This window comes from Sminthopsis crassicaudata, chromosome 1, assembly GCF_048593235.1.
Source record: "Sminthopsis crassicaudata isolate SCR6 chromosome 1, ASM4859323v1, whole genome shotgun sequence".
Classification (NCBI taxonomy): Eukaryota; Metazoa; Chordata; class Mammalia; order Dasyuromorphia; family Dasyuridae; genus Sminthopsis; species Sminthopsis crassicaudata.
In genome coordinates, this window is record NC_133617.1 from 651,171,003 (window position 1) to 651,191,801 (window position 20,799).

General features: G+C 34.9%; 1 protein-coding gene across 2 annotated transcripts in view; it reads left to right on the plus strand.

Annotated features, from left to right (window-relative positions):
* Positions 1–14,102, plus strand: part of FKTN (fukutin) — a 55,196-nt gene extending 41,094 nt beyond the window's left edge. For both annotated transcript variants that reach the window (XM_074282978.1, XM_074282979.1), the window contains 2 exons: positions 3,522–3,649; positions 12,052–14,102. In XM_074282978.1, coding sequence (XP_074139079.1) covers positions 3,522–3,649; positions 12,052–12,265 — 342 coding nt within the window. In that variant the 3' untranslated portion in view covers positions 12,266–14,102. The remainder of the gene's footprint in view (positions 1–3,521; positions 3,650–12,051) is intronic.
* Positions 14,103–20,799: the final 6,697 nt, after the last annotated feature.

Genomic DNA, 20,799 nt, shown 5'->3' on the forward strand with positions numbered 1-20,799 from the left:
GAGACTTGATGGGATCCTATTATTGTTAGGAAAATGGTTTTAGAAGGCTATTATTTAAAAGAAATAGGACAGATAAAGAGGTTCAAGACATTATTTTATATATTCATATTTAAAAACTTATGTATTAAGGAACCCTTTCCAAAAAAGTGGGGACACAAAGTGGAAAGCTTTAAGGGGAAGAGCAATGGAGGTAGAAATTGAATAATAATGCCACCAGAATATAATTACTACTACTGCTGCTACCTAACATTTAGAGGGCCTATTATGTAACACACACTGCAGTAAATGATTTATAAATATATCATTTAATACAACAACCCTGCTACTATTCTCCCTAATTTACAGAAAAGGAAACTGATGCAAACTGAGTTTGTTATTTGCCCAGAGTCACACAACTACTAAGTGTTTAAGACAGGATTTAAACTCTGGGCTTCTGACTCCAAACATCTGGTCAGAAAGAGAAAATAGAGGAATTTGGAAAACATCACAAACCTGGCACAGAGTTTTGATTGTATTGGAGGCCTTCAAATATTTGGACACTTTCTGAAATTCCAAAATAGTGCAGGTAATAATTTTTTTCCTTGTTTTAATAATGTCATCCTTCAAAAGATTAAATCAACAAGAAGAAATTCTATTCTGGACTTGATATTCTCCAGAAAGGAGGAATTGGTTGTCAGGGTACAAATAATGGGAATTTTGAGTGAAAGTGATTACTCCATCCAAGAATTTGTAATAAAGAAGGAGTCAAAAATAGTCTTAGATGTGTCCTAAATTTTTGGAGAGAGGATTTTAAGGTTCAGAGAAATGGTGGGTAAGATTCCATGGATCAAGTATAGGGAAGTCAGTCCAGAACCTCTCAAAAAATATATTCTAAAGAAACAAACACAAAAACTCCAGTTCCATTGAGAAAGGAAAAAGGGACATTATCTAAAGGTGATTGGTAATTATGGTAGACCCACAGGAAACTCACCAACCAACTTAGATTTTAAGAGCCAGGTACAAAAGATAAAAGCAGAGCAAATAAGAGTGATGAGTACAGCAGTATGGCATGGTTCTGAAAGAATAGCATTAAGAAAACTCTTTGGATGAGAAAATAGTAGCCAGAATTGCACTATTATCAGGGTTGGAGGAGATAGAGAAGGGGTGGGAAAGAAAAGACCTGAGCCTTAGAAAGGTCATCTTGATAGTTGAGTGGAAGATGCCCTGGACAAGGGAGAGATTTGTGACAGGCAGACCCACCAGTAGTAGCTTTTGCAATAATTCAAGCAAAAGAGTAATGAGGACTTGCACCAGAGTGGCAGTTTCAGAGAAAAAAAGGGAGGCTATGCAAGAGATGTTTTGAAGTCCACAGGCCTTGACAACATATTGGATGGAGGAAGGGAGGTTTTATGCTAGAGAGTGAGTTGATACCTAAGTACTGGGAGGATGGTGATTTTCTTGACAATTACAAGAAAGTTTGAAAGGAAAGAGTTTTGGGGAAAGGATAAATTCCGTTTTGGACATAGCGAATTTAAGATATCTTCCAGAAATCTAGTTTGAGATGTTCAGTAGTAAGTTGGAAATGAAAGGCAGGAGATCAACAGAGAAGTTAGGGCTGGATAAGGAGATTTGGGAATCATCAGCATAGAAATGATCATTGAAAATGATGAGGTCCAACAAGTCACGAAGATGGGGAGTTGTCTGGAATTAATTCACAGACTTGAACTATCTCCAGGTCAAGGAACAAAGCTTTAATAAAAGCTTTATTATAATGCTTTAACAAGCAGGCAGAGTTCCTAATAAAATTACAATTAACAAGGGGGAAGTGGAACCTTTTATGGGAAAGGATCCAGAGTAAGGTGTGTGAACTATGTCAATTGTGTGCATCAGACCAATTGGTGATTATGGCCATCCTATTTGTACAAGAGAGCCTCAGTAGTTGATATCTATAACTTCACCTTCAGATTGTATAAGGTAATTATGGGTGTCAGTACAAAGTAGCTCTCCTTGTACAAGACAACATCACAGGTCAGCTTACTTCTCACTGGGCCTACTTAGAACTGGATTGCTGCCAGGTTCATGGTATTTTGTTAGAGTCCGTTCATTCCATTAAATCTATGAGAGCAGATAAGATCACAAAGTAAGCGGGAGAAGAGAAGAGGACCCAGGACAGAGCCTTGTGGGACAGCCATAGTTAGCAGGTATCACTTGGAAGAAAATCCATCAAAGAAGATTGAAAAGGAGTGATCATATTGGAGAACCCAGAGAGAATAGCATCATGGAAATCTACATAGAAGAGAATATCAAGAGAATAATTGACAGTGTCAAAGACTAAAGTGATGAAGAATGAGAATGGATAAAAAGCCTTTAGATTTAGAAATTAACAGTTAATTTTGGAGAGAGCAGTTTTGAATGTTAAAGCCAGAAGCCATATTAGAGAATTGAGGGGAAAAGAATTTTAAAAACAATTTAAAAGAATTAAAGAGGAAAAGAAGTAAAGCACCTATTGTAAATTTCGTCAAGGAGTTTAGCAACAAGGGAGGAGGAAAAATAGGGTAAGAGGTAAGGGGAAGGATAGATGAATTGAGTTTTTTGAGGAAAGGAAGATATAGGCATGTCTGTAGGCTGTAAGGAAGCTGCCAGCATCAGAGACAGATTAAAGATTAGTGAGAATGATGATAGAGAAAATATGATTGTTCTCTGTTAGAGAAAATATGATTGGATGTCTTCATTTGTATATGAAGAGAGGTTGACCTTGGTAAGATGATATGAGATGTTGAGGGAGCTTTTGGAGAATGGCCTACATTTTTTTCAGAATTTTGATAGAATACTATGAATTGAGTTTACTTCAAAGTTGTCAAAGCTGCTGAGTGACATTGTGGTAGCTGGAGAACCTGGAAGTGGCAGCGTGTAATGTAAGGAATATTCCAACCTTAGCCAGTATTGAAAAGGGTGTCATCAGTTGGGAAGAAGGAAAAGATTTAAGGTGAAAACAAATGTGCTGTCCATGGAGCAGACATTTTCAAATTCACAGGTAAGATTTGAGTGGGATGGGGGTATTAACTTTAGCAGGTCCAGTGATCTCAAAAAAAACAGCATAGCTTCTTGAAGAATAATTCATGACAAATTAAACTAATTGCTTTTTCCTACAAGGTTAGTGACTTTATACATCAAAGGTCACTAACCTTGTACAGCTAGCATGTTACTAAATGCTAACTAACCATGTGTACTTTATTTAATCTTTTTAGGATGTTGGGTAGAGTTGATATCAGAGTGTTTGTAAGTCTTAAGTTACTTTATGAACGTGATTATTATTGTTTGTGATGATCATAAAGATTTATTTGCTAATAATTTTACTTTTTAAGGAAACTGTATGGGGATGTGTGGTATTTTGTTTTCTTAGTATCTATACTTAGCCAAAAGAGGGTGCTAGCATTAGATATTTAATATTCATTTTGAAGAGGGAATATAATACTGAATAGTCTAGGCAATTGTTATCTGTTTATTCCTTTTCCAGTCAAAATCTCTCATTTTCTTTGTAGGTAAAAGACAGTTTGGAGCTATCTTTCCAGGGAAAAGATGATGTGAAACTTGATATTTTTTTCTTCTATGAAGAGACTGATCACATGTGGAATGGAGGCACTCAGGCCAAATCAGGAAAAAAATTTAAGTATGAATTGTATTTTTATTTTTTAGTACTTTGTGTATATACATAGTAAAAAGAAAGATGATGAAACAGTACTGACTACCCAAACAGCTATTCACTGTTCTAATGAAAAAGTCATCCATATCTTCTCTATAGCTCTGGCTTTGAGTCCATACATATTCTCTTCCCAAGTAAACTAGTATGGGAAGAGGGACCTTCTTTCCCTAGTATAATCAAGCCCAATTGTTTTGATATGGTGATTCACCATGCCTCGTAGTCAGTGTGTCAGAGAAAAAGAGAACAGAAATACTCTGACTGTCATCACAGAGCCCAACATTCCATCCCTGCTACACTACCCATGCATCCTTGTCCATCTGGGTCTCAGATCCTCTCAAGGGTCCCTTTCTGCTCCCACCAGCATTCTCCCACCCAAGAGAGCCGGATTGGGTGCCATGTGATGTGCAATCTTGGTTTTGTCCTGTAATGCTGTCTCATCTGGGAGCTATGACTTCCTCTTGTGGTCCCCAGAAAGCAGACCAGGCTAACTTTTTAAAGCCTTGTGTTCAGCTTTTGGATATGTTCGTCACCAAACATTTATGAAGTTCTTCCTATGTGGCAGATACAGAGAAAGGAGGAAACAATATGAAAATAACATAAAATATCTACTGAATAGGTGGAAGGCAATCTTAGAGGGCAAGGCTATTTGGGGAGGGGGATTTAGGCTGAGTCTTGAAGGAAGCCAGGAAAGTAATTGAGACATGAGGAGTAGCTTGTGAAAATGCACAGCCAAGAGATGGGGTGTCTTGTGAGAGGAACAGCCATTGGTCCAATATCCTAACATAGAGTTCATACAATCTAATAAAATATAAGAAAACTGGAAAGAAAGGGACCAGCTTAGGAGAAGCTTTCAGTGCCAAACAGAAGTTCAAATTTCATCCTGTAAGTAATAGTTAAATATTATGTTTATTGAAGGTGTGTTTGGGTAGATGAATGATGAATATCTTTTGGGAATCTTAAGTTTGAGGCATAGGTAGTACATCCAGATGGAAGTTTCTAGGAAACTGTTTTCAAGGTAGATTCTGGGACATAATTATGATAAAATACTGCTGGGGGCAGCGAGTTGGCACTATGAAGGGAGCCTTGGTCTTAGAAAAATTCATCTTCCTGAGTACAGATCCAGCCTCAAGTATTTAACAATAGCTGTATGAATGTAGGAGAGACCATGTTTACCCTAGTCTTTTCATCTGTCAAATGAGCTAAAGAAGGAAATGGAAAAACATTCCAGTACTTTTGCCAAGAAAACCCCAAAAAGGGTCATAAAGAGTTGGACATGACTAAAAATAACTGAACAGCAATAAATAAAAGCAGGGTACACGTAAATGAACTGATAGAATGTAGTAAGACAAACTAGGAAAACAATATACACAATGACTACAACAGCAAACACCATTACCACTTACATTGATCAAGCTTGATCAGAGAGATGAGATAAGCAGCCTTTGTTTTGGTTAGCTTTCTGAATGACTTTTTTTTTAAATTATGAATGATGGAGAAAAAGAGAGACAAAGTTAGAAATAAAGGCAATAGAAAAGCAAAAGAAAGAATTTTTTAAAAATAAGAATCTCAGATTTCTAGAGAGGGAAGCCCGTTCTCATGCATCTTCTTGCACATTCTTGAAAGAGATTTTGGACACATTTTCATATAATTGAAGCTACTTGCATAGCTGAGATTGGTGAAGAATGTGGAGAATGAAAAAAATTTTTTGGATTTTCTTTCTCTTAAAGAATCCTACTTTGGGCCTGTGTCTTGCAACAAGTATTTTTTCACTAACCATCCTCTCTTCTGTGCCCAGAAGTCAGTTTCATCATCACAGTGGTAAATCGATGGAAGCTTATTACATTGCAACTAGGGCCATCTCCAGTCATCCTGATCCATCTGGCTACTGGCCCAGATGGCTCTAGAGAAGTAAGTCAGGTGACCTTTTACAACCCTCTCTCACTTAAATCCAGTTCACTTGCATGTCATGGCATCATCTCCCTAATAGCACAGTCCTTTTTCAAGGATGAAGGACTAACAGCAGCAGCATTGTATTAAACAAACTAAAACTATTTAATTGTAGGTTCTTCTAAGTCATTACAGGCTAGTCACTTACCTCTTAAGAAGTGACCTGTTTATTTTGCACATATTTTCATGCTTCTGTAGGGGCACTTGGCAGCTGTTAACTGAAATTATTTAGCTCTCTACCCTGGATTAAACTCAGAGTTGAGTGAGGCATGTTGTCTCAGTGAGAGTCAATAGTGTGATTTTCATGGCAGCAAAACCCTTATGTGATCTTAAACCACATTAATAGAGGTAAAGTGTCTTGAAGAGGAGGATAATAGTCTTGCTCCATTGTTCTGGTCAGACCTCACCTAGGACATTATAGTTTGGTCTTGTGCAACACAGTTTAGGAAATACATTGAAAAACCATGCCCAAAAGAGGGGGACCAGGATAGCGAGGGGACTGTAGATAATGATATACAAATATTAGTTGAGATAACTAGGGCCATTCATCCTGAAGAAGAGAAGACTGGGTGGTGGAGTCTTATCATGTGAGACTCTGGAGGGAAGAACTGGAAGCAATAAATGGGTGTTTCAGAAAGATAGACTTAGTTTTGATAAGTGAAAGAAACTGCAAGTTATTAGCACTGCCCAAAAGTGGAAGAAGCTACCCTGAGAGCTGCCTTCACTCTAGAGATCTTTAAGCAGAGATTACATATTTGTAAGGAATATTAAAGAGGGGATTTTTAATCTCATATAAGGATGGATCTTAATTGATTATCCTTCACACTTCAAGTAATTATATCTTTGTTAGGGAAGAATACTTTTTGATTGAATCAAACAATTGGAATTGTGTGAACAGGATTTATATACCTTCTTGAAGCATTTAAAACCATTGTGTGAGAGTTGATGTTTCCCAAAGAAATTTTTATAAAAAGAAGCTGTTTCAGAACTAGAAGGAAAAATTCCAGATAGAGGAGACTAGAATAAGCATGGCATTCTAGCATATTCATGAGGAGCAAAGAAATGAATGAACTACGGCAGAACAGAGAGAAGCAAAGTCATTGGTTCTAAACTCATTTTGGAGCTGGAGACAATGGTGGAAGAGAGTCCCCCCCCCCATTAAAAAAAAAAAGTTGCTATTTTGTTTCCCAAATATATCCAATAAACTGAATTTCATCTTACCACAAAAAGGCCAGGCATTAACTAGAGAGGCATGTAAATGTAAATTTAGGCAGAAAATGCCCAACCTCTGCCTAAATAAATTAGAAATTTATTTAACTGGAGCCTGGAACAATTATAATATAACTTAAAACTTTATCTAAAATGAACTTCCTAAAGTCAAATAGGTGGAAACCATATAGACTCTTGGGGCTATGATATTGCTTTTAGGTTTAAAACAAACTAGTTATTGCATAGGTCGGACTAAATGACTGAGATTCTGAGATTCTTGCTCTTTCTGAGACTGCTCTCAAGTCCCTTGTAATGCAGCCTTGTCTCCCACTTTTTGACTTGGAGGTCTTATGAAGGCAAATGAGTGAGAGGCAATAACTCCATGTGAATAAGTAGTGCCTGTGGTGGAGCAGAGTATCTGACAGTGCCAACCACCCCAAGCCAACTTTGGCTTGGGGAATTCTGGGGCAGAGTCTTCTGCTTTATTCTGTTTCCATGCCCCACTACTACAAGGCTAGGTTTTTCTGAAGATTTGGTTTCTTGGGAGACCCTTTTTTTTTTCTTTTCACTGCTACCAGCTGTGAAGCTGGAAGAAAAGCACAACAAATTTTGGTAATTTACTTAAATGAGAATTCTTTCAAACTGACTTTTCTGCAACAGTGCTATATTTCCCACTTTGTTTATATGTTTGTGTTTACAACACAACATATGGGTCATTTCTTAGGTCTTCTTAATTATATCTCAATTACTCCTGTGAAGCCAGTGCATAATTAAAGAATTTTGAATGCATATGATGTACTTAGTACATGTGCATACAATATACAGAAACTATAGCTACATTATATGAAGAAGTTTTTCTCCTAAAGGAGGATTTTCTTACAGCTTAATAACTCCCTCATATTTTTATGTGTTTTTCAAAGCACACACGTATTGTGTCCAATTTCATAGCAATTCTATGAAATGCACAAAATAGATAAAATTATAATTTCACATGGAGAAAGAAACTGCAGCCAAATCCCAAGCTCATAAAGTGAATCAATGATAGATCTGGGTCTATAATATGGATGTCATTACTAAACTTTATCTACTTTCTAAGGGACAGATTTAATTACAGTTATCTAAATTTATCCTTTTATACCCTTGCTGTCAAACTTTAAACTTATTATTGGGCATAGTGTAACCGAAAGAGCTGCAAATATAAATTAAAACCAGATTGTGAAGGGCCTTGAATATAAGTGTTTAGAGATCAGATTGTATCTGGGAGCAGTGGAAGGAGCAATGGAAGATATTTACATTAGGAAAATTAATCTGGTACAGAGTATTGGATAGATTTGAGAGAAAAGAGATTGGAGAGACTATTTGGATAGTTATAAGATTATTGTGATAATCCCAGTGAAAAGTAACGAGTACAGTGTCACTGTGTCAATGGAATAGAAAGAAACGAACAAATGAAAAGAGTAAGATGAATACATAATGCACCTTATTTGGCAACTGAATATGAAATAAAGAAGAGAGAATAGTAAAAATAACTGAGTTTTGGAATCTTGAGTTAGTGAAAGAATAGTGGGACCATTAACCAAATTAGAAAATTCAGGAATAGGAATGGGTATTTGGAGAATAATTAGTTTGAATAGTAGTGGACATCGTAGTCTTGTATGAGCTGGCATCTTCTCAGAAATTCTTACTGGTTCTTCTCTTTTTCATAGACAGTTGGAAATGTATCTGATGATATTCTTCATGCTATTTTTTCTGTGCAATTCCTCTGTATAATGTGCTCTTACCTACTCTTTCCTACCATGCTCCTTTTGATTGCCCTTTTGATGGTACATATTTTAATTCTTAAGAGTCTGATATAATTTGATTCACAGCCATTTCTGCTTCAGAAAAAAGCTTCAGATTAAAAGCACTGAACAGTTTCTCAAAGGCAATCCAGTATACTCTTCGCCAATCAGTAGTGCTTGTCCCAGATCTGTGTACTGATAAAGTATGGGTTGTCCATGCACCAGCATAATATAATTTTAATGATAGGAATTATTCATCCCATTTTTCTACCATGTGAATAATTGAATTGGTATTTTAAGAAGGGATAAGTGGTCTTCAGTACTTCATTCCCAGACTATCTTCCTTTCTGGTTGGTCTCCCTTCAGTGCATCCTCTACTCAGCTATCAGATTAGTCTTCCTAACATGCAGATATGATCCATGTCCCCCAGCCCTGTTCCCTTGACTTGGTGAATGGTTCCAATTTTAGTCTTTTACTGTCTACTGCCTTGTTCACTGCTTCTTGCAGGCACAACCCAGGTCTCTTTCATATCCCCTCTTTTGACTCTTGCCATTCCCTCTACCTCATTATTCAAAAGCCCTTGACTGTGGCTTCAAGGAGACCTCAAGACTCTCCCCTGGGCCCTTTACTCTTTCTCTATGCTCTTTCTCTTGGTAACCTGATTAGTTCCTGTAAGTTCAGGTTCAGTTAACTGCTGTACAAGTGATCCCAGATTTTAATATTTAGACTTAGTCTTTCTCCTAAGCTCAAATTCTACATCAGCTACATAGTGAACAAACTGGATATTTTATAAGCATCTCAAACTCAACATGTCCAAAACTGAAGTCATTATCTTCTTTCAAAATTTCCTATTTCTTTGAAGAAAACTGCTATCTTTCTATTTATATTATATTCAAATCTTTACTTTTATCCCTTATATATCTAATGAAATGTCAAGTCTTATTGAATTTCCCTCCATATTAGTACTTATATTTCATATTTCCTTTAATCTATTTGCCCAACCATCTTGATTCAGAACCTCATTACCTCCTGTCTAGACCATTGTCTCCTAATTGGTCTCCTCTGTAATTAATTCTCTCTATATAACTGCCTGACCTCATCATTCCCCTGCTTAATTAAACTTCAGTAGTTCTTTGTTACTTCCGGTGTCAAATGCAAATTCTGTCTTTTAAACCTGGTTCCAGATTTCTCAGCCTTGTTACATGTTACTCCCTTTGACTTTCTGGGTGGTATAGATGAATTGACCTTCTTACTGTTTCTTAAACATGGCATGACACCCTCCTCCCTATCTCCATGCTTGTTCATCAACTATTTCCTATGCATTCCTTCACCTATCTCTTTTGGGATTTCTAGCATCTTTCACAGCTTAGACCATGTGTCACCCCCTACAATAAGCCTTTCCTGATCTGCCTTGCTCTTAGTGTTCTCTTCTTCCTCAAATTGCCACTTATAAATACCTATCTGTGTACATATAGTATCCACCCAGTGAATTTTGAGCTCTTTGCGGGCAAAAACTATTTTTTATTTGCATCTAGAACATTTAGCTAACATAGAGCCTTGTCTGTACTAGATGCTTAAGAAGTGCTAGTTGGACTAAATTCGATTTAATCTTTTAGGTAACAATAATTATTCCATTTTAACAGTTTGCTTTTCTATCCGCTAGGGAGTCCAAAATTTCCATTTCCATGAATGGCATTGAAATTTTTTAGAGAGAAACAGGCTATCAAAAATTTATTTTTGTAGAGAACAAACTCTTGAACTGAATTTTCTTTCAGTTATTTTTGAAATTGACATTAAATTTTTTTCTTTATAAATTACTTATTACTCAAGAGACTACATTTATTCCATTATATACTAGATCTGTGATTTTTTTTTTTTTTTTTTTTTTTTGGTTACTCAGTTGTTTTATGAGGCTTTGAAAAGCCTATCACAGAAAATGAGAAATTCAAGATTCTGCCTCATCTGAAATTAGTAGCATCAAGTTGATAGGATGGAACAAAACAGGTGGATATTCTCCTGATAAACAAAATGAGCCATGCCATTAATACATGTACAGAGCAAAACTGGGAGTGGCAAAAGGTGACTCAGTGCCCTATCTTATTCCAAGAACAGACGTGTGATATGATTTCTTTTTCTTAGTTCTCAGATGGGCTTGTCCATTAGCCATCTGCAGCAACATGGAAAAGTACTCCCTGCTTTCTTGAGGACACTTGAATGTTCTCATTGCTGGGATTGACTTGATGTTCACCTAAGTCTGAAGGGGCACTGGCTAGGAGCCAACTTTTCTTTGGCAGAGATGCTGAACTGTTTACTATCAGATGATTACATTTTGATGCCTGTTTTTATTTTCATATTGCCCAAAGAAAAAGAAATCCACCATAGTTTTAAAGTTTTCTAACCTTGTATAATTAAGGGACTCAGGAGTTAAGGGACTCAGGAGTTAAGGAACTCAGGGCTTGAAGTTAGGAAGATCTGTATTCAAATTTGACCTAGGAAACTTAGTAGCTGTGTGATCTTGGCCAAGATACTTAATCTCTGTTTGCCTTAATCCAATGAAGAAGGATTAACAAAACACTCCAGTATATTTACCAAGACAGCCCCATGGACAATGTAGTCCACAGGGTCATGAAGAATCAGACACAACTTATGTTATTGACATTCAAATACCATTAGTGAACATCACTTTGCATCAAATGGAAGGTAAATATTTTTCAGTAACTGTTATACAAGTTGCAGTCTTACACTGAAAATATTAAATATGGCTTTTAAATTTTTTTTAAAAAACTAAAATAAAAATAAACTTACATGACCTATGACAGTTTTCAAAAACACACCTACCACCCAAAATTTTTTTTAAGTTGCCCTTTCAATGAAATACTGAAATTGTGTCAGAGATGGATGCAGTTAATCTATCTTTAATGAACACTACCTTGTCTGGATTAAAGGTCATCTACAGATATTTAGGGGAAAATTATAAACTTAGAAGATGCACATTGCATTTATCCAAGTATTAGTTTCAATTCAGCATGCATTTATTAATTTAGTGTCTATGATTTGCAAGGAGTAGTGCTGGATAATATAAAGATAAAAACAAACAGACCCCGCATTTGGGAGAGAGGTTGGTGCTAAAGCTATATAATTCTTGAAGTACATCTGAAGCATGATACTTCAGGGAATAAACAAATGGATAATTTTGAGAATCAGACTTGATCTAAATTTTAGAATTCCTAAGGTGAGGTAAAAGTAAAGATAAATTAGGCAACATGAGATGAAAGTGTACTTTGAATATATTGAGGTTCTTTAAATTATAGATTGGGCTAGTAATTATTTTTTAAAAATTGGCATACAGGAAGGAAAAACTTACATTTTTCACTCTTGAAGTTTATTACCTGAAAAATTAATATTTTCTCATTTAATCCTATTTTGTCACAGATACCTGTTTCCTAAATTTACACTCTGTTGGGCAGAATTTGTAGAAATAAAGGTCCGGGTGCCCTGTGAAACTCTCAACTACATTGAAGCCAACTATGGCAAGACCTGGATGATTCCTGAGAAGACTTGGGACTGGAAGAACTCCCCATTTAATGTGCAGCCCAATGGGATCTGGCCTGTTGCTGAATGGGATGATGTTATTCAATTATACTAAGACATTGAACTTATTATTAAACAAGAAATTTCTCCTTGTAAAAAGAAGTTCTTAAATTTAATATTTTTATGTTATAAAAATTATTGGTCTTTGTCAAATATTCTTCCTTAAATGAAAGGAGAAAAAAAAAAGATTCAGATGAACAAAAGTATTTTTTAAAACCAACCCAGACCTCTAGCCAGCTGACTTAGTATCTATTTCTTTATTCTTTGAGACTAAAAAGATCAGGGATAGTGATTAGTAAGTCATGTTTTCAGATATTGTAAAGAAGGTATTAAGTTGCATGGGGCAGTTATATCTCAAGAACGATGTGGTATGAGACCTATTCAAACTCTTTAAAAAAAAATGCTAAAAGCTTCTGTGACTTTCTTATAATTCTAAAGTATAATTTAGTTAAAATTGAATGAAAGGGTATCCATCTACTAATAAATCAGTCCCTTTTTTCTCCATCTCTTTAATTTAATAGTTTTCTAGCATTCAGTTAAGATCTCTAATTTCTGATTATATTTCACAGATTCCCTTTCCTTTTAACAAATTTTAGATGCTCTTCTATTTATCATCAAGTCATAAATTATGCATATTGTCTGTTCTTTACTGATCTTTCAGAAGGAATTCTCCATTTTTATGCCAGTCAGCTAGATGTTCAGGTCCTAGTTTCCCGCCATTTACTGTGTCTCCTCATGATGTCTTGATAAATCTTTTTCTGTTCCCAGGATGTCTCATTCAATTTATTATGTTCCTGGAGCTAACTCTCCTGATCCAGACCTATTCTTAGCCAAAGCTAAAAGTAATAAGAGATTTAGATGTCAAAGATGTTCTTTACCCAGGTTGTTTTGATTATCTGTACTTTTTTGTTGGTTTTTAAATCCAACATCTGTGCTAATGTTCTGTTAATACAAGTAGTTGAAAACTGATTATATTAGTTCCAATTTGTATTTTCAAACCAATTTTAACATTCCTTACATTAGCTTCATACCTTCACCTTGCCCTTCCACACATATAATTGGCAAGTGGGTACATAAGAAGTAGGAGAGGGAGAAGAGAGAGGTTGATTTCCCCCTCACATTTTCTCCCTTCCTATTCTATCCAGTTTTACTTAAACAAAACTAAGAGACAGAATACAACACGAGCATGAAATCCCAATTTAGTAGTATTTTCCTGCGTTAAAAACAGTAATTCAGTTGTTAGTGCTTTTGACAAATGACCAACCACAAGTGGAAAGCATGGATTTTTCAGAAATTGCCCCCCCCCTTTTTTTTTTTTTTGGACTTTTTGCTAAGATAATCCTCTCTTCATAAAACAGATTGATCAAATTACCCTAGTTGATAGCTAGTTCTGTGATTGTTTTCATGAGGGGTGAAAACTTTGTCATTTCTAATATGAAGGAATTTACAGTCTTACCTTTAAAAGGGGTGAGAGGGTTATACTATCCATATAACTGAATTAAGAAGCTGGTTAATATTTAATTATATTTTAATTTTCTGATAGCCCCATAACCAAAAGTTAAACATTTCAGCCATGCAGAGAAATATTCACTATTGTCACTTGGGGGACCCAATAGTTCCCCAATAGAACTAGATAAAAAGTGAAATGTTGAAATACAGACAAACATATTTATATATTAAGAATAAAGAAGGATTTTTAACCATGTACAGAATTGTCTTTATTTACTAATTATTTCATTATGTCAAAGTCTGTGGATATTCTACTGTATTAATGAAATTGATGTTTATTTCTTCTAAACATTTATTATATTGTTGTTTTGGACAGAATTTTAATATATGTTGTGTTAGATGATGAATAAAAATTTTCCAGTATATTAAAATTTTCAGCATTTTATGTTTTGCTGTTTCATAATTAAGTCTTATTGAAAACAGAGATGTTTGACAACTAAAATGTACTAGAGAGACGGCAACAATTGATATTCAAAATACACCACATACCATAGCTTCTTGAACAAGACTCAATAAGCTTCACAAATAACCAAAATCAAACTTGTTTAGTCCAATTTTCCAATTAACTTTATTTAGAAGTATTTTTCCTTATTATTGTTCTATAAGAAATGATCAACAGGATGATTTCAGAAAGTTTGAAATTTCAAACTGATGCTGATCGAAAGAACCAAGGAGATCATTGTACACAGCAACAACAAGCCTATATTATAATCAGTTCTGATGGACCTGGATCTTTCTAACAATGAGATGATTCAGTTGCAATGATTCTATGATGAAGAGAACCATCTCCACTCAAGAGAACTGGGAGAACTAAGTGTGGACCACAACATAGTGTTTTTACTCTTTTTATTGTGATTTGCTTGAATTTTGTTTTTTTGATCTGATTTTTCTTGTGCAATGAGATAATTGTATAAATATGTATGCCTGTATTGTATTTAACATATATTTTTTACCATGTTTAACATATATTGGATTAAATGCCATCTAGGGGAGCGGGGTAGAAGGCAGGGAGGGAAAAATTGGAACACAAGGTTTTTCAAGGATCAATGTTGAAAAAAGTATCCTTGCATATGTTTTGAAAATAAAAAAACTTCCCACAAAAGTATTTTTCTTTTTGAAAAATTTGAGAAAGGAATGGACTACCAGGAAAATAGCTTTTGTTATTATGACTTATCCATTAACAAGTCTTATAAGAGGCCGCTGTGGGGTAGTGTAAGGGGCTGATGTCAAATCTAGACTTTTGTGTCTGTTACTATTGTAATCTCTCGGGCCTGGTGAGAGGCAGAGCTGTAAGAGAGGCTGTTTGTCCTTCATTTCAAAGATGACCAATGATGGCACAAGGCAATGTCTTGCCTTGTGTGTGAATTGGGTTTAAGTGAGGCAGCTACCCCTGTCTTCCAGAGTCATTGAAGTCTGGTGGCAGGACACCAGCCCCAGGATGGATGAATCACCTCGGGCCCCTCAGTGTTTGACCAGAGCTCAGCGCCCCACAACGCTCCCTTCAGCACCTTGGGAACAAGCTGTTCTCATCTGTCCATTCTGCTTCTACAATCATTTCCAGATTTAAATCTTACCACGATCATACAAACAGGTCCAGATAACTATTACAGCAAAAATGCTTGTGAAACCTCTCGAGTGCCAGCAAATGGCCTGCTAATTTTAAGGAACTCTAGATGACATTATATTCTAAGACAAAAATTAATTCAAAATTTTAAAATAATCATATTTGACCTTTATTAGATTTCAAAAGAATAAAAACCCTTTCTGTATTTTAGAGCATTTCGGGCTTACTATTTCTTCCAAGCAAGGTTTTTAAATTTTAAAAGTTTAAAGATGCTAATGCTATAGTCTGGTTCTATTTAGGAATAAATGTGAGAATGGGTGTGGTATCATAGACTTCATAGGCCTTGAGAGTCAGAAAACCTGGACTAGCTTTTTTGACAATTCATTGAACAGTTCACTAAATCTCTGAGCTACAATTCCTCTCAGGGGTATTTAGACACTTTGTAAAGGAACATGTTATTTTTATCATTAAAAATGCCTTTACATGACAATGTATTGCTTGGGCCATTCAGCTATCATGTCATAATGTCAGAGATCATAAGTCATAGTCTATTGGATTTTAGGATTTAAAGTGACTTTGTGTGACAAAGCCACACAAATTGACCGACATGGAATCTGAGAATGAAATTCAGTGTTAGTTTTAAGTATTTTATGAAGCTAAATAAAGAAATGCTACTGGGTTTTTTTGTATGTTTATTTTTAATCCTATAACATTCCTGAAGCGATTAATTTTTCTTCAGTTAGTATCATTGATGATTCCCTGGGATTTTTTTAACTTATGCCATCTACCAAAATAACATAGCTTTATATCTCCTCTTTGTTTAGTTATACCTTTAATTTCTTTTGTCATTGCTATTGTTACCATTTCTAGAGTAGCCATCCTTGTTTTACTCTTCTATTAGAAAAGCTTGTTTTTGGCTTTAAGTTTTGCAGCATTTTGGTAAGGTATATTAGGAAACAATCACCTTTATTCTTATTTTTAGAAAGCACAAAACTATATCCATGGGATACAGTGACTTGCACAGTCACTATAGTAGTACAGCTGAGCTCCTTTCCACAAAACACCAAACAGCTCTAGGAAATTCACTAGATGGAATCCTAATGGGGAAATCCAAAACAAAATCACAGGGAGTCTCTATGACTAGGCCTCCTCATCCCAGGAAGACAGGGCTTCAGGCATAGGGCTGGGGTTGGCCAAAACATGCCAGGAACGCCAGTACTCCAGCACTGAGGGAGAGATTGCTTTAGGACATGGCTTTTGGTTGAATAAAACAAAAGAAATATTAAAATAACAAAGAAAGAAGTCTTTATTGTCAAAATTATTTTAACATTTTCTGGTGAGACTCAGAATCAGTAGAAAGATGTACTTACTGCTACTGCCATACTGATGACTTTTTTTTTTTTTTTTTTTTTTTTTAAAGCTGGAACCAAATGCAGATGGGTAACTTTGACCTGAAAATACTTCTAACTAAAATCAGCTCTTTCATCCCAAAAGCCTCTAATAATCAAAAAACAATAGCAGACTTGCATTAAAATAAAATATAAACTTCTCTGGTCCTTCATGTTTTGGCTCCAACCTATCTTTGAGACATTTCATATTATTCTCTCCCTCATGCTATGTTTTATATATAATGGTTTACTCTTCTCCTTAATAATATTCCATCTCATGCCCTGTCTTTACATAGTTTGGGTTTTTTTTTTTCCTTTTTTTATAATGCCTGTCTTCCTCAATCCCCTTGGATTTCCTAGTTTAATTCCCTTCAAAACTCAGCTTGACCTCTGTCTCCTGCAGGAAGCCTTCCTTAATTCTTCCAGTTTTTAGTGCTGTATCCTCTCATCCCAAATAATTTTTAAATATTTATTTGTATGGGTGTGTATGGGTGTGTGTATGTATGTGTATCTCAATTATTTGACAAGAATTTATTGAACACCTGTTAGGTACCAGTTGCTGTGCTATGTATCTTAGGGATATAAATAGAAAAGTGAAAGTTTGCCTTACATTCTCCTGGGGACAGAGGGTATTGCAGATACAACATGTTCACAGAAATAGGATATTTCCAATACGAATAGATAGTAATTTGAGTGAGACTAATAACTTGGGAAGTCAGTTGTATATCCTCAGTGAAAAGCAAGTTTTTGGTGATTAGGAACTTTTTTAGTTGTTTTTCTCTCTCTAGCACTTAGAGTAGTACTTTGTATGTTGTAGGTACTTATTAAATGCTTGGTGAATTGCATTAAATTGAATTTCAATTCAATTTATTAAATTTATTGGTTGAATTAAATGGAAGTAGAATTAAATTGAAAGGTAGTGCTTTGTATTCTCAATGAGTCATTCAAGTATAATAACCTAAAAAAAAAAAATTAAAGATCTTTTCTCTAAATGAAAAAAAAAAAGTGTGTATATGTGTGGTGTGTGTATATACACATTTGGGTGGGTGTGTGTGTGTGTGTGAATATATATATATATATTTATATATATATATATATGTGTGTGTGTGTGTGTGTGTGTGTGTGTGTGTTTATATTATGTATATGCACGTTATACACATGCATACATACATATTGGTTCTGCTCACAAACATTTCTGCTACTTATGCCTGTGTTAAACAGTGGATTGGCTTTTTATCTTGGCAGGAATACTATTCTGGCTCTTATTCTTCCACATCAAAAATGATTACTTTTCTTCTATCATATCTAGTATAAGGATTAAAAATAATTTCTTCCTTGTTTTTCTAATTTTTTTTATGATGTAAGCTTTTATATTGTGGTCAATTATTCTTTTGGAACTCATCATAGTATATGGTGTGAGGTTTTGATCCATTTTTTTTTTACACTATCATCCAGTTTTTCAGAAGTTTTTGTCATTGAGTAGTTTAGTAGCTAAGGTCTAATATAACACTAAATCACAAGTCAATATGTTATATAATACCTCATCTGTTCCATTGATTTCTTTTTATTTCTAAACTGTGTCAAGTCATTTTGGTGATTGCTGCTTTGCAGTATAGTTTGAGATCTGGTATTGAGAGGTCTCTTCCCTCCCAGTTTCCCTCCTATTATTTCCCTTTAGATTATTGACCCTTTGTTCCTCCAGATGAATTTCTATTTCTATAAAATAATCCTTTGGTAATTTAGTATGTCACTGAATTAGTAAATTAGTTAGCATTATTAATTTTAGTTGCATTGGTTCTGCCTCCTCATGAGAAATAATATTCTTTGAATCCTTTATTGTCTTTATGTCTGTAAATAGTGTTTTAAAGTTGTATTAATATACATACTACTTTGTAGGAGTCGGTCACTAAAGAAAAAGACAGGAGAAGAAAATAACTAGAACATGGAAAAAGTGTTTTGAGGATAAGAAGGTTTAGAACACATTTGTAACAAGAAGAGAAAGATTAAAAATATATTGAGAGAATAAAGATGAGAATAGTCAATAGGACAAAATTACAGAAAATTGGAAAGGCTCAAATGGAAGAGTTAGTTTTGTCAAGAGTTGGGCCACTTCATTCTTTGAGAGGATGAGAAGACTGATTTTAAGCTATGTAGGGAAGGAAGATGAATAAGTTGATAACAGATAGACTTTTTCACTTAAGTAGTAAAATAAATCATTTTCACAGAGAAGAGAATGGAGACTTAAGGACAGAGAAAGTTTAGAAAATTTGGGGGGGAGTGTGAAGCAATAAAAACTAAATAAAAAGATTATCACAGTTTCTGACTAAATTTTGAATAGGATGTGTGAGAGAAGCCAGAATCTTCATACCTTCTCAAAAAACAACAATAAAAGAAGCAAAATGGAGAAAAAGAATTGACTTAATATAGAAAATCAAGATAAGAAATAATGCTAAAGGAAAAGGAACAATCATTTATCAAGTGCCTACTGTGCAACAGGCTATACAAATATTATCTCATTTAATACCGATGTAATTTAAAACAAAAAGTCTTAACTTTAGCAGACATCATCAAAGCAGGCTCAGAAAGTTTTTGAATTATTGAAGAAATGAAAAAAAGATTCAAGCCATAGATTTGGAGGATAGATCAAAATGTAACAACTTAGCATTATTCACATTTCATAAATCAATGAATCTGAATCATTCTAGAAAATTCTGAAGAATTAACAAAATCTAGAAATGAAAAAAAAAAAAAACCTAAAAATTCAAGTCTCCTAGGCACTCTCAAATATTCAAATAGATGTCACCTCATTCAGTTGAGAATTCCTTTTAGTGATACAGGTTGCAATATATTCATGACTATTTGTCTGGGGTGGCTCTCTTTTGTGTCCTAAAAATGTACCTCATAGGATCCTTCCAACAGCTGGAGTCTTTCCTTGTTATCTCTTCCATCTTTGTAGTACCAACAATAAATAAAATTCAGTCTAACAATACTAAAGCCCATCCTCCACAAGCATACAGCAAGAATAGTGCTAGGAGTGCTCCCACCATCCACCTGTCATCCCTCACTCTCAGTGTGTAACCACCCCTCCGTTTTCTGTCATGTAATTCCTGAATGACTTCATTTACTTTTGCCCTTCAGAGTTCTTGTAGTTATGTTTCTGTCCACTCATACTCATCAAAATAAGCCAGTTTCTTTGCCCACTTTGGAAACATTGGTATTCCAGATCTCTGTCATAGAGCAGTAAAATGTTGATATTGGAAAGATGGATCTTTACTGTTTGGGGAATTTTGAAGTAAGTGCTTTGTAATTTTCTGAAAATAAAATAGCTTGCTTTCCTCCATTTGAACTTTGAGTCCTGTTTGTTGTCTGTTTGTATTGGCTTCCCAGATAATAGATACTGTTGTACATATCAGTGAATAATTGTCAATAAACATTTATTAAGGCCCTACTAAGTGCCTTTTTAAGTACTAGACAATGTGTTAAGCACTGAGTGTACAATTGTCCGTGCCCTCAAGAGGCTTTTTAATCTAATGGGGAAAACAATACACAAAAGGCAGCAGAGCTTGGAGATGGTTGGAATGACACATGTTTCTTTCTGACCTTCTGTATAACTCTCAGACTAATTACAAAATCCAGCCTCTGAATTAGCTCTGGACCGGCAGAACCCACAAATGTTTGGAGAAAACAAATTATCAGCAGAAGATAATTTCGAAGATGGCCAGAAAAGGTTTGTTTCAATGGGAAATGGGAGGGAGGCAGCCAGTGCAAGCAGATGAGTACAAATGCAAGCATCTATTAGAAACAATCCACAACTTTAGCAAAGTTGCAAGATACAAAATAAATCCACATAAATCATCAATATTCTTATACATCACCAACAAAATCCAACAGCAAGATATACAAAGAGAAATTGTTGATAAAATAAAATATTGGGAATTTATTTACCAAGGGAAGTCAGGAACTATATGAGCAAAACTACAAAACACTTACCACACAAATAAAGCCTGGTCTAAACAATTGGAAAAGTATCAAGTTTTCTGGGATAGGCCTAGCGAATATAATTAAAATGACAATACTCCCTAAAGTAATCTATTTATTTAGTTTATACCAATCAAACTTCTAAGAAAC